At 38.9% G+C, this 14,021-nt stretch overlaps 1 protein-coding gene across 1 annotated transcript; it reads left to right on the top strand.

The window, feature by feature from the left end:
• Positions 1-3,309: 3,309 nt before the first annotated feature.
• LOC120863763 (olfactory receptor 2T29-like) lies at positions 3,310-4,269 on the top strand. Its single transcript, XM_040240330.1, has one exon. It carries the CDS (start codon positions 3,316-3,318, stop codon positions 4,267-4,269), a length of 954 nt encoding a protein of 317 aa, XP_040096264.1. The 5' UTR covers positions 3,310-3,315.
• The last annotated feature ends 9,752 nt before the right edge of the window (positions 4,270-14,021 follow it).

Here is a 14,021-nt window from a genome sequence, read left to right on the forward strand (position 1 = left end):
CAAGGATGTCGTGGACAAAAGATGACATGGAAAAATAATTAACATAGTTTGAGAGCACACATATAGAAAAAAAGGTTCAGAAGAATTTGCCTGCAAGTTTCATGATGGTGGGGTTGCTTCTTGTTGCCTTGTTTATCCCAACTACCTGGTGTGTGATATACAGTTTGTAGATATTTGTAATCTCAAGGCAAAATAAAACTGTTAAAACATGATGTTTGTCTGATACATTAGATTATGGCCCCTTTAAAATATTTTCTTTGTAATGGTTTCTGTTTTTTTAAAAAATATATATATATATTTTTCTATAGACAAGATGTTGACATTTCAATTTTTAAAAAAATACCCTAAAATGCAATGCAACACAGATTGCAGCTGAGTAACAAAAGAAAGAACACAATCAGCAAAGCATTAATAATCAAGAGTGATCCAGATGAAGATGTAAAGGAGACCCTCTCAAATTTATCTCCACTACATTACTGATTATTGGTAGTCTTTTTGACATATCAATTAGACTATGAGTTTCAGGGTCTGTATCTGTGAAAGATAAGGCAAACACCATAAAATATTCTTGAAGATTATATGGGGATATATGAAACACTTTTAATATGAAAAGGCTAAGGCTTATATTAGATATATAAGCTAATATCTATTTCATAGATAATTTATTGATGATGGTAAAGATTTAAGATTATTGTTAATATTGGTTAAGAGTTCTACTTTAATAATAAAAGTGGCTAAAAATGAGAAAAAAATCAGAAAAGTGCAGTACAGATATTTGTTACTTTTAACTCTCTTGATTTCATTATTCTACAAAGACCCAGAGGGAATCTATCTATAGAAGACCATATTCCACTCCCTTAATGGGCATAGTAAAACCAGGGATGATGTCACTCTTCTGTTTCTTTTTATATAGTTAATTGTGGCCACTTTCCTTTAGTCCATCTAGATGAGGCTTTTGGCATCATCTGATTTGGGGGTCAATCAGATAGGAAGACAGGAAAAAGAATCAAAAGGGTAACTAATATCATTTTTACTTGGGTTTCTGTCACATTCTGTTAATGTTTGAACTTATTTCTAAATTTTTTCACTATCATCTATTTCTCAGGAGAGAAGCAATTTTTTTTTCTTGAATCTTTCATATTATATTTATTTACTGCAACATATTAGGATACAAGTTTGATTTCCAGTTATATACAGACAAAAGAATACACACCCTCCTACATTATTGTAATTTCTTTTCTTGAGACTGAAATTAATAGAAGAAAAGGGACTAATTTTACTTGGTATGGGTGTTATTTCTGGATGTTGGAACATTGAAATAAATGTCTCAATCATATCTGTTTCCTAGAGGAAATCTACAGTTGGTAGCTAATACCCAAATTGTAGACTGTGGAGGGAACAGTGGGTTCTACAGTATTTATGCAATATTACAGACTCTGTGTCCCAACTCCTGAGCCGAGACACAAATCTAGGCAGATGCCCCAAGAACCTGAATTATTTAATTTGTAAAAGGAGAAAGTAAGATGAGTAAGTACTTCATAGGCTCTTGGGGACAAAATCACCGTAATGCAATAAAACAATGGCTTAGAAGCTGCCAGATTAATGTAAGATTTGTTACTACTCTACTACTACTGTTAATAATTACTAAGTTTCATAAGCACCATTTTGTTGATTTTGAACTCAGGCAATTTGGTAGAGAAAAGTAAGAAAAAAATTGGCCTCCCTTTTGAATAGGGAGGCCAACTGTGCTTTGTGGTACAAACAGAATTCCCTTATCTGTCTGGTGTCCTAGGTATTGTGTCACTTGAACACAGTGACTTTCATTTACCAAAGAAATGAAAGTCCCACTTCCCACTTGCCCTCTGCTCTCTTTTCATTTACTCAACAAATAGATTTGGGGTCTTCACTTGTACCTGCCACTGCGCTGGTCCTTGCTTCATTCTAACCACAAATAGACTCAGTCACAGGTGTAATTTCATCTTAATTGTACAGTTTTAAAATTTTACACAGATGGAGCTCAGCATTCATTTGCCAGTGAAGATAGAAATTGACAGAAATATATGTTAATGCGATGTGTGGCAAATTTGTTGTATATCTACGTTAAATCATCAAATTCACTTTCAAAGTTGTCTGCAGCTTCAACACTCCAGAACATGGGATTGTTAATAAACTGAATATTGTAATTAGTCTTGGGATTATTACAAGAACATAAAATATATTTGAAACTTTGAAATTCTACTTGAAATATTACTGCATCATAAGCATTTCTAAACTCTTTCCAGAAAGTGGAGCCAATATTTCTTCTTGTTGATAAGGACTTATAAAACTTAATATTTAACATGTCAGAAAATGAAAACCTCCAAAATGTAATCTGCCTGATAGAAATTTTAGGAGAAACTACTAATTCTCTTAAGAAAGTTCAGGTGTATTTTTTCCCTACTGTTCTTAATAATTTATTTTGTATGTCTTTTAATATTCTAGTTTAAATAATATTTATGTAACATTTCTCCCTCATTGACTGATTATGACCTTCTTAAGAGTAACCAAGTTTAATTTTTTCTATTTGTCTTCAGCATTGAACACAGATATGTACTGTGAGCAGTAAGATAGGGGACAGAACATTACATGGAGTCAGAGACTTCTCAGTGTTTTTCAGTTTTCCTTTACGCATCTCTTTTTCCATGAAAACTTGATTGCTGTAGGCAATAAAGCAGATAATGCTTGCAAAACAATGAATGCCTTGTCTTGTAAATGGCTGTGACCTTCTAAATGCTAGTTCTGTTCCCTGATATTTGAAACAAATGGTAGGAACTATAAGGAGATGATGTTGCAGAAGCATGTACTAGATAAAACAGAGATGGGATTCTCTATGAAATTCTGCTTACCCACAGTTAAAATTGGAAATATAAATTATACTTATATTTATATACTCTTATTTGCTTAAATATATATTTATGTAGAGTTTGCATCAGGACATCTCATGACATTGAACTTTGGCAAACTTACCAGTAGTAAACTGATTGTTTTAACCCAGAATATATTCACTGAAAGACAAGTTGTGAATTCTTTCTCTTTCAAAGAGTGTATTGAATTGCAAGAATCTTACAATCCTCAAATCTACAACCCCCTAACATCTCCTCTTATTAGCACAACTGGATTGCATACATGGTTGTGCATGCAGGTGTGTATGCACACACAGACAAAAACACAAACACACATGCAGCAGAAGCTCACTAACCATTAATATCAGGCAGTCATATTGCATGGGCAATCTATTAATTACAAAACTCTCCTTGCTTATCTAGGTGAAACTTTATGGACAACTCCACCTGGGTGGCCAACTACACTGGACGGTTGGATTTCATCCTCGTGGGATTCTTCAGTCAATCCAAGCACCCAGCTCTCCTTTGTGTGGTCATTTTTGTGATTTTTCTGATGGCCTTGTCTGGTAATAGCATCCTGATCCTTCTGATACATTCTAATGCCCATCTCCAAACTCCCATGTATTTTTTTATTAGTCAGTTGTCCCTCATGGATGTGATGTACATTTCTGTCACTGTGCCGAAGATGCTCATGGACCAGGTCATGGGTGTGAATGAGATTTCAGCCTCTGAATGTGGAATGCAGATGTTTCTCTATTTGACTCTAGTAGGTTCAGAATTTTTTCTTCTGGCTGCCATGGCCTATGACCGCTATGTGGCCATCTGTCATCCACTCCGTTATTCTATTCTCATGAACCATAGAGTGTGTCACCTCTTGGTGTCTGGCTGCTGGTTCCTGGGATCAGTGGATGGCTTTATGCTCACACCAGTCACCATGGCCTTTCCCTTCTGCAGATCCCGGGAGATCCATCACTTCTTCTGTGAGGTCCCTGCTGTAATGAAGCTTTCCTGCTCAGACACTTCCCTGTATGAGACACTCATGTACCTGTGCTGTGTCCTCATGCTCCTCATTCCTGTGACAGTTATTTCAAGCTCTTATTTATTCATCCTCCTCACCATCCACAGGATGAATTCAGCAGAGGGCAGGAAGAAGGCTTTCACTACTTGTTCTTCCCACATGACTGTGGTCATCCTGTTCTTTGGAGCTGCAGTCTATACCTACATGCTCCCCAGTTCCTACCACACCCCTGAGAAAGATATGATTGTATCTGTATTTTACACCATACTCACTCCTGTTCTTAACCCTTTAATCTATAGTCTTAGGAATAAGGATGTCACAGGGGCTCTAAAGACAATGTTAAACATGGGATCTGTCACAATACTGTAAAGTAAGACATTTTTGTACTAATGGTTTATTTTCCTTCACTGTACATCAGAAATGTATAGTCTTATGCCAATATTATTCTTCAGATTTTCATGCCATGATGTATCATCCCATGTTCATCCCTGAGAGATTTGATAGGCAGTCCAGGACCCTTCCAGTAGGAGGTGAGCATTCTCCCTCATGCTTTCCTTAAGCCTTGTGCAACAATGTATCTTGCCCTAGAACTGGCCTTTCTTTAGGTCCAGAGCTAATGGTCACACAGCATGATATCTTACTCATGGAAATGATTTTATTAAACATTTCTTATACTACATTATAATTTTTTAAAAATAGGTGAAATTAGTTTAAAATCTGAGTAATGCATAGATCCTACCTGGAAGGAATTTGAACTGTAAATGTAGTTCATGCAATAATTGTAATTGCTGTTACTCAGTCACTAAGCCATTTTTGACTCTTTGTGACCCTATGGACTGCAGCATACCAGGCTCTTCTGTCTTCCACTATCTCCCAGAATTTGCTCAAATTCAGCATCTGGGTGTTTTCCAATGAATCAGCTTTTCACATTAGGTGGCCAATGTACTGGAACTTCAGCTTTAGCATCAGTCCCTCCAAATATTCAGGGTTGATTTTCTTTTAATATTGATTGGTTTCATCTCCTTGCTGTCCAAGGGACTCTCAAGAATCTTCTCCAACACCACAGTTCAAAGACATAAATTCTTTGGTGCCTAGCCCTCTTTACTGTCCAACCCTCACATCCACACATGACTACTGGAAAAATTGTAAGTTTGACTATATACACCGTTGTTGGTAACGCGATGTCTCTGCTTTTTAAAACGTTGTTTAGGTTTGTCACAGCTTTCCTTCCAAAGAGCAAGCATCTTTTAACTTCATGGCTGCAGTTACCATCTGTAGTGATTTTGAAGCCCAAGAAAATAAAATCTGTCACTGGTTTCACTATTTCCCTTTCTATTTGCCATGAAGTGATGGGAATGGATGCTATGACTTTAGGTTTCTTTTCTTTTTTTCTAATGTTGAGTTTCAAGTTTGCTTTTTCATTCTGTCCTTTCACTCTCATCAAGGTGCTCTTTAATTCCTCTTTTCTTTCTGTTATTAGAGTAGTATCATCTGTATATCTGAGGCTGTTGATATTTCTCCCAGGAATCTTGATTCCATCTTGTGATTCATCCATCTTAGCATTTCTCATGATGTTCTCTGCATGTAAGTTAAATAAGCAGGGTGACAATATAAGCCTTGTTGTACTCCTTTCCCAATTTTGAACCACTCCATTGTACTGTGTCTGGTTCTAACTATTGCTTGTTGACCCACAAACAGATTTCTCAGGAGACGGATAAGGTATTCTGGTACTTAATCTCTCTCTATTCACAAATGATAAGATATTCTATACTAAAAATTCTAAAAATATAAGTGAATACTACTGAATTCTATTAGTTCAGGACAATATAAGACAAATATGCAAACATTGTATTTCTAAATGCCAGGTATTAAGATTCTGAAACTGAAATTTAAAAAATAATTAATCAAAGAATAAAATATCAAGAATTTGGGGAGAAATTGAACGAAACTACTGTTAAGATTCATACCTGAAAAATACAAAACTTTGTTGAAAAAATTTAGAAAGACCTAAATAAACAGAAATGCATCTCATATTCATAAATCAAGGATTTAATATTATTAGGATGGAAACACTGCTTAACTTAATTTACAGATTAAATACAATCTTTGTCAAGATTGCAGCTGGCTCTTCTATAGAAATTTGGAAGCTGATCCTAAAATTCATATAACATTGCAAAGTACTTTGAAAAGCCAAACCAATAAGCAGAAATAATAAACTTGGAAAATTCCACTTCCCATTTATAAAAATTGCTACTAAGCTACAGATATCAAAAGAGCATTCCACTTGCATAAAGTGAAGTGAAATTTGCTCAGTCATGTCTGACTCTGTGACCCCATGGACTATACAGTCCATGGAATTCTCCAGGCCAGAATACTGCAGTGGGTAGCCTTTCCCTTCTTCAGGGAATCTTCCCAACCCACTTGCATAATATAGACATTTAGATCAATAGAGTAGGATTTTTTGTCTAGAAACAAACACACATTTATAGACAATTTATTTTCAATAGAAGTTCCAAGACAGCAGGGAAAGAATAGATGATTTAACAAAAAACACTGCAACAAGTAGATATCCATGTGTAAAAAAAAAAAAAAAAAAGAAAAATGAAGTTGGTCTCCGAACTCACAACTTACACAAAATTAACTGAAAATAAAGACCTAAATTCAATGACAAAAATATAAAGCCCTGGGGAAAAAAAATATGAGTAAATCTTTTTGAACTTTTGGCTTCTTAAATATGGTAATATGGTACTAAATGAACCAGATTTCAAAAGAAAAAAAATTAATCAGACTGAAAAACCAAGTCCCCCATAGAATGGAAGAAAGCCCCCCAGGCTTACCCGAGTTCCAGAAATTTGTCCAAGGACAACCATTTAAAGGTGTACCACTAATCAGAGTGAGGGAAGGAGTGATTGTATAAATAGGAGTGATTTTGTGAGTAAAGCAAGCCTCTTATTCACACAATGAATGAAATGAATCCAAGAGAGTGTGAGTGGGTAAACAAGAAAGAGAGTAAACAAGGAGGACAGATAGAAGGAGAAAGAGAAATGGGATACCTGGGTGGATGAAGGAAGAGACATAAGGAGAGTCAAAGAGGAGGAAAGAAGAATAAATACCAGGAAGAAAAGTTGAGAGATGAATGGAAGTACAGAACAAAAGAAGGACAAATGAATGAATGGTTATTTGGATGGATGAAAGAAATGAAAGAAAAAGAAAAGAAGGAATGGAGACAGGGAGATTAGTATTTGAGAGAACAGATAACTGGTAGGATAGAAAAATGGATGGAAAAATACATTAGGGAGGCGTTGAATAAAAAATGCAAATTAATAGTGAATAGTCACTAGTGTTTACATCTTTACCTTGATACTTCTGCGGCACCCGTAGGAAATTTTGTTAGTAGGAGTCATAAATTATAAGCTCATTATAGAACTTCAACTCATTTCTGTAGGAAATTATTGCTCAAATATACCCTTCTAACCCAGAAAAATACAGAAAATAAAATTTGACAAGCCAGTACCATTGCTGCAGGTGCAAAAAGAGACCAAAGGCTCAACATTTTTCCTCCCACTGACATCTTGGCTCCACTCAGGAGACCAGTCTGAGTTTGGGGAAAGCTCCCTTTCTGAGTGAAAAGAAAAGCTTGGCAAAAGACCCGTGGAGGCTGAAATGAAAGATGGATGCAAAGATATTTACTTGTAGGAGGCTCATTCAGACCATGTCCATTAAACCTGGAGACAAAAAAGGCACACATTAAGGAGAGGCCCATCTAGTCAAGGCTATGGTTTTTCCTGTGGTCATGTATAGATGTGAGAGTTGGACTGTGAAGAAGGCTGAGTGCCAAAGAATTGATGCTTTTGTACTGTGGTGTTGGAGAAGACTCTTGAGAGTCCCTTGGACTGCAAGGAGATCCAACCAGTCCATTCTGAAGGAGATCAACCCTAGGATTTCTTTGGAAGGAATGATGCTAAAGCTGAAGCTCCAGTACTTTGGCCACCTCATGCGAAGAATTGACTCATTGGAAAAGACTCTGATGCTGGGAGGGATTGGGGGCAGGAGGAGAAGGGGAAGACCCAGGATGAGATGGCTGGATGGCATCACTGACTCGATGGACGTGAGTCTGAGTGAACTCCGGGAGATGGTGATGGACAGGGAGGCCTGGCGTGATGCGATTCACGGGGTCACAAAGAGTCGGACACGACTGAGCGACTGAACTGAACTGAACTAAGGAGAGGTGAAAGAACCCCAGATTTCTAAACCCCAGATTTCTTTGTCCATGTGGGGCTCCTTTAGAGATGCCATTCTCTCTGTATCAGGTGAACATTTATTAATCTTCTATTCAGACTTAAATGTCATCTCTATTATAAAGGAACTCCTTGCCTTTTGATTAGAAATGACCCTTCTATACCCACCTCTCCAACATGTCCCTAACAAGAGACCCCCCCATTACATTTTTGTCCACACATTTTTGCCACCACCCATTTTGCCCCCATTTTTGCTTGCTATATGCCCTTTTACCCTCACTGGCCCAGGGAAGGGGTGGTTGACCTTTGGGGGATGCAGTCCACTTGGAATCTCTCCATTTGTCATCACTGTGTGCTTCATTTCCAGCTTTGTTGAACCACTTACAGTTTCTCCACCCTGTCATACATTCTCATCTTGGGATCTTTGCACATGCAGTCACTTCTGTCTGGATGTTTCTCTTCTTCTTTCCTTATCTGGGTAATTTCCTGATCATCCTTCAGGTCCTCACTTGGATGCCTGCTCCCCCAAGAACTCTCCCACACTAGGTCAAGGACTACTTCTGGTACCCACAATATCCAATGCTTAACATATCACAGCCCTGGTTATCTTCTATATGAACATTTATTATTTATCCCCATTTTCCTCAAGACTGTGACCTCCATGAGGTCAGGGAATGGGACAATCTAGTTTATCTTTGTCCTGCCAGACTCCTAGCACCTAGCACATTGCCTGATCTGTGTAAACACTAAAATCTTAATGCGTGAAGAAGAACTAAAGAGCCTTTTGATGAAAATGAAAGAGGAGAGTGAAAAAGTTGGCTTAAAGCTCAACATCCAGAAAACTAAGATTATGGCATCCAGTTCCAACACTTCATGGTAAATAGATGGGGAAACAGTGAAAACAGTGGCTGACTATTTTTTTGGACTCCAAAGTCACTGCAGATGGTGATTGCAGCCATGAAATTAAAAGACATTTACTCCTTGGAACGAAAGTTATGACCAGCCTAGATAGCGTATTAAAAAGCAGAGACATTACTTTGTAACAAAGGTCCATCTAGTCAAGGCTATGGTTTTTCCAGTAGTCATGTATGGATGTGAGAGTTGGACTATAAAGAAAGCTGAGCACTGAAGAATTGATGCTTTTGAACTGTGGTGCTGGAGAAGACTCTTGAGAGTCCCTTGGACTTCAAGGATATCCAACCAGTCCATCCTAACAGAGATCAGTCCTGGGTGTTCACTGGAAGGACTGATGTTGAAATGAAACTCCAATATTTTGGCTACCTGATGCGAAGAGCTGACTCATTTGAAAAGACCCTGATGTTGGGAAAGATTGGGGGCAGGAGGAGAAGGGGATGCCAGAGGATGAGATGGTTAGATGGAATCACCAACTCAATGGACATGAGTTTGTATAAACTCTTGGAGTTGGTGATGGACAGGGAGGCCTGGCGTGTTGCAGTTCATGGGGTCATAAACAGTTGGACATGACTGAGTGACTGAACTGAACTGAATGAGTGATAAGCCAAATGCGGTACATCTACCCAAGAGAATGTCATTCAGGCTTTCACAGAAGGAAACTCAGACACACGCCACAACATGGGTGAAACTTGAGGACATTATACTAAATGAAATAGACCAGTCACAAAATAACAAATGCAGGATAATTTTGCTTATATTACTTGCACAGAATAGTCAAATATTTAAAGACAGAAAGTAGAATGGTAGTTGCTAACACCTGGGGTAGATGGAAATGGAGAGCTATTTGTTAATGTGCATAGAATTTCAGTTTTGCAAATTCTAAAGACTAGTTGCACCAACTATGTATATACCTAACACTACTGTACTGTACACTTAAACATGGTTCTGATAAGTTTTGTATTTTGTTTGTTGTTTTAGTTGCTAAGTCATATCTAACTCTATGGGACCCCATGGACTGTAACCTGCCAGTCTCCTCTGTCCATGGGATTTCCCCTGGCAAGGATACTGGAGTCTGTTGTCATTTACTTCTCCAGGGGATCATCTTGACCCAGGGATAGAACCCGTGTCTCCTCCATTGACAGGCAGATTTTCTTTCTTCCTTTCTTTCTTTTTTTTTTTTTAACCACTGAACCACTAGGGAATCCTGACCTGTATTTTACTACAGTTTACAAAAATCAGTGCCCACCAAGGCTCTCCCTAGTGTAGACCCCTCTGATTTTCTCAAATCTCATCTCTTCTCTCTCCCTTGCTCTCTCTCTGATTTAGTCTCAATGGCCTCATTGATAGTTATGTGATAAAGCAAGCATAGCAAAATATTATCGTGCATTTGATTATAATTATAATAAGTATTTATTTATTTTGTTTTAAGTAAGTTAGAACACATTTATTATTATATTTGGCTAGTAATGTAGATCTGCATTACAAATTTTTGCTCTTTTTGGACTATCAGTATGCTTTGGCAATTAAAAGCCCATACATTAGATAAGTTGTCCCTCTGCCTCAGTTGTACCCACAAAACCTATGTAATATTGCTCTATGTTGCCCCTGCTCTCAGGAGTGTCATAGTCTTCCAAGAGATATCCTTCAGACGTCAGTTCCTCCTCTTGGCCTTGGATGAATCCTGGGACCTCGTGTTATATTTCTCTTTGGAGTGAAAGTGCAGTCTTGTAGACTTTCCTTTCTTTTATTGTTGTGCTATGTCATGTAGGACCTGGGCTTCCAGGAACAAAGATTTATCCTCATGTGCTGAAAGTCTTCCCTGACAGAGGCCAGCCTGTTATGCATCTCCATAACAGTTGCAGCCACCAGAAAAGGAAGCTTTCAGCTCAGAGGTGTCAAATTATCCATCTTCCCCTTTCTTTAAAGGAAAATTTTTTTAAAGTTTTAATAGTATGAAAACACATTTACATGAGACTTGGAAAATACAGAACAAAGTTACATATAGTTCCACAAGTGTAATGTGACATTTACCAAGAAGGATCTTTGACTAAGCCATCAAAGCCTCAAAAGTTAGAAGACTGAAAAAAATCAGAGTGTAATTGCATAGAAAGTGAAAGTGAAGTCCCTCAGTCGTGTCCGACTCTTTGCGACCTATGGACTGTAGCCCACCAAGCTCCTCCGTCCATGGGATTCTCCAGGCAAGAATACTGGAGTGGGTTGCCATTTCAAGAAAGCATTTAAATGAGAAATTAATAAAGATACTTTAAAAACCCTATGTGTTTGGAAATTAAATGTCCACTTTTAAGTGATAGGTGTATCTAAGTAGCCATAATAAGGAAAATTAGAAAATATTTTTTAACTGAATTGCTTTTAGAGTTTTCTAGGAGATGAAGTTCAAAATGCCAGATAAAAGCTCTTTAGCTCCTGGTTATGGCATGGGTACTTGGGGTGACCTCAGCTCAGTGACTGTTTACCCACTAAGATTGGAAGCATTCTGAGATTTTAATTGGTACAGCCATGCCCATGTATGGCCATGCATTATCAGTTTGGTGACATCCATTCCTGGACCTTTCAAACCCCTCTTCTCAAGCTTTATCTTTCAGACTCCCATCAGGAGAATTTCAGGCTCTCACCCACCTTCACTGAGCATAGCTCAAGGCAGTAGAAAAGAACACAGCCATCCCCAGGGCTATAGCTGGGTGGACTCAGGGCAACTGCTGCTTTAGGACACACTGGTAACAAGACAAACGTATTTGTGGTTACTAAAGGCATGAAGGATGTCAAGAAATACAAACATAAGGAAGAAGATGGCAGAGGAGTAGGTGGACATGGAATATCTCTCTCCATGGATACATCAGGAATACACCTTCAGACACAGAAGTGATGCAGACAACCACCTGAGAGCAGGCAGGAGTACCTGACCACCGGAAAAGAGTATATAGAACCATGCCAAACTTGCTAGGATGAAGGAACAAGGAGGAAAAACAGGAGAGTTAGTAAGACTGGACTTGCCTTCAGCGGGTGGGGGAACTGAAGCAGGGGTCCGATCTCAGGGTATTTATTTATGACTTAGGAGAAACATTTGAGGCTGAGAGTGGAGCAGCTGATCTGTGACAGCCTAAATGGAATGATAATCACATAGACATTCCTTTCTGCAGCCATTCGTACCCCAGACAGGGTTGCAGTTCCCCTAGAAGGCACAATCCCTACACTTCAGCTGAAGTGTAGGGATTGTGACCAATCCCAGGGCAAAGCCTGCTGTTGACTCAGGGAGACAGCCTGAGGGGACATGAGGGAGGAGACTGTGGTGAGAAATGCCTGTGGAGAAAAGTCAGGCAGCCATGGCAGCAAGTGGATACTGCTGAGTCATGCATAGGTGATGAAGCCATCATGATAGCCTCTCTCTCCTCACACACTAAGACCAACACCAGCACATGAACAGTGGAGATGCTGGCCTTTCAAGTGCTTGAGGTGGGGAACAAGAGAAGGATCCTAGCCAGAGGAGCCCATCATGTGCCTGATGCACCAAGCAACAGAGAAGGACCCCAGGCAGGGGAGACCTCTAAGTGCATGAATGGGTGGAGCAACAGAGAAGGACTAGCCAAAGAGGCCTTCTGATTGCTAGCTGCCAGAGGCTAGAAAAAGACTCCGATAGAGCCACAGCTGCAGCGGAGGCAGTCTGTGTCCTGCACACTTGGTACTGTCAAGCAGCTGCACTTTTACACTCAGTCCTCACTGGGGCAGAACTGCCACAGGCTAGAAAAAGTCCTGCACCTGTGCATGTGGGTTGCTTCAGTGGTGACCAAGTCTTTGTGACCCTGTGAACTGTGGCCTGCCAGGCTTCTCTGTCTGGGGTTCTTCAGGCAAGTGGAGTGGGTTGCCGCTCTTCTAGAACAGCATATTTCCTGCTGCCCTAGCCACCAGCTCCTCTGAGTACCTGGTGCTGCCAGGGGCCCTGTGACCCAAGCAGCTGTACCATATCCACGGCCTGCACTCAATGGGGCAAACCCAAGTCCTCTTGGGCACCTCAGGAGCCAACTCCTGTGGACAACCCACATGCAGAGGTGGAGATAAAGCCACAGTTGAAATCCAGGGACAGTGTGGCTAAGGAAGAAGACCCAGAACCTTGTCATCAGCCATACAAGCTGTAGATTAAATCTACACGATCAACTAGGCAGACTCTGTGTCTATGGAATATATTAAAAAAACATTGAGAGTTCTCAAAAAGAAAACAAAAACAAAAAAAATGCACCCACTAATTCTGACACCTCTGGATATTGGAGGCAAAAACACTCGGGAGTAGGACCAGATTAGAGTCTGGGCTGCCTCAACAGCAGGTCCCAGAGACCAGCAGTGTTGGAATGCATCTAGGGAGGAAAGGTGGACTGTGACTCCCAGCGAGGGAAAGTACACTGATAGGAGAGACTCAAGAGAAGCATTTATTATTCTTATATTTTGACTTTTACTGTAGGTCTTCTGGATTTATTATTAATTTTTCCCCCTTCCCCCCCTTTGTTGTTGTAGTCATCAATTTCACTAATACTATTAAATCTATTTACACTTTTGAGAATTTTTTTAAAATCACACATTTTATTTCTGTTATATGCTTCTGCCTCAGTGTTGGCCTTTTGTGGTTCTGTGGGGTTTTCTTTTTTTTAATTCATTTTTCTTTTTTTCCCTTTCTTTTAATTTTAATTAAAAATTAAAAATTTATTATTATTTTTCTAAATTTATTCCTCTGTTTGCCTTTCCCACTGTTCTTTTCCTTTTGTGGTTAATCTTTAATATATATAAATCTTCTCAATCTACCTCTAATTAACTTTGCATTTCTATTCTTTCTTTTTCTCACCATATTTGTTTTGTTTTTGTTGATTTATTCCCCAGGTAGCACTTTGCTTTAGTTTTGTTTTCCAGGTTATACTTTAGTTTTGTTCTTAACTGGTGGATTTCATTTTTGGTTTCCTTTGT

The sequence above is a fragment of the Oryx dammah genome, unplaced genomic scaffold (assembly GCF_014754425.2).
Source record: "Oryx dammah isolate SB20612 unplaced genomic scaffold, SCBI_Odam_1.1 HiC_scaffold_5, whole genome shotgun sequence".
Taxonomy (NCBI): domain Eukaryota; kingdom Metazoa; phylum Chordata; class Mammalia; order Artiodactyla; family Bovidae; genus Oryx; species Oryx dammah.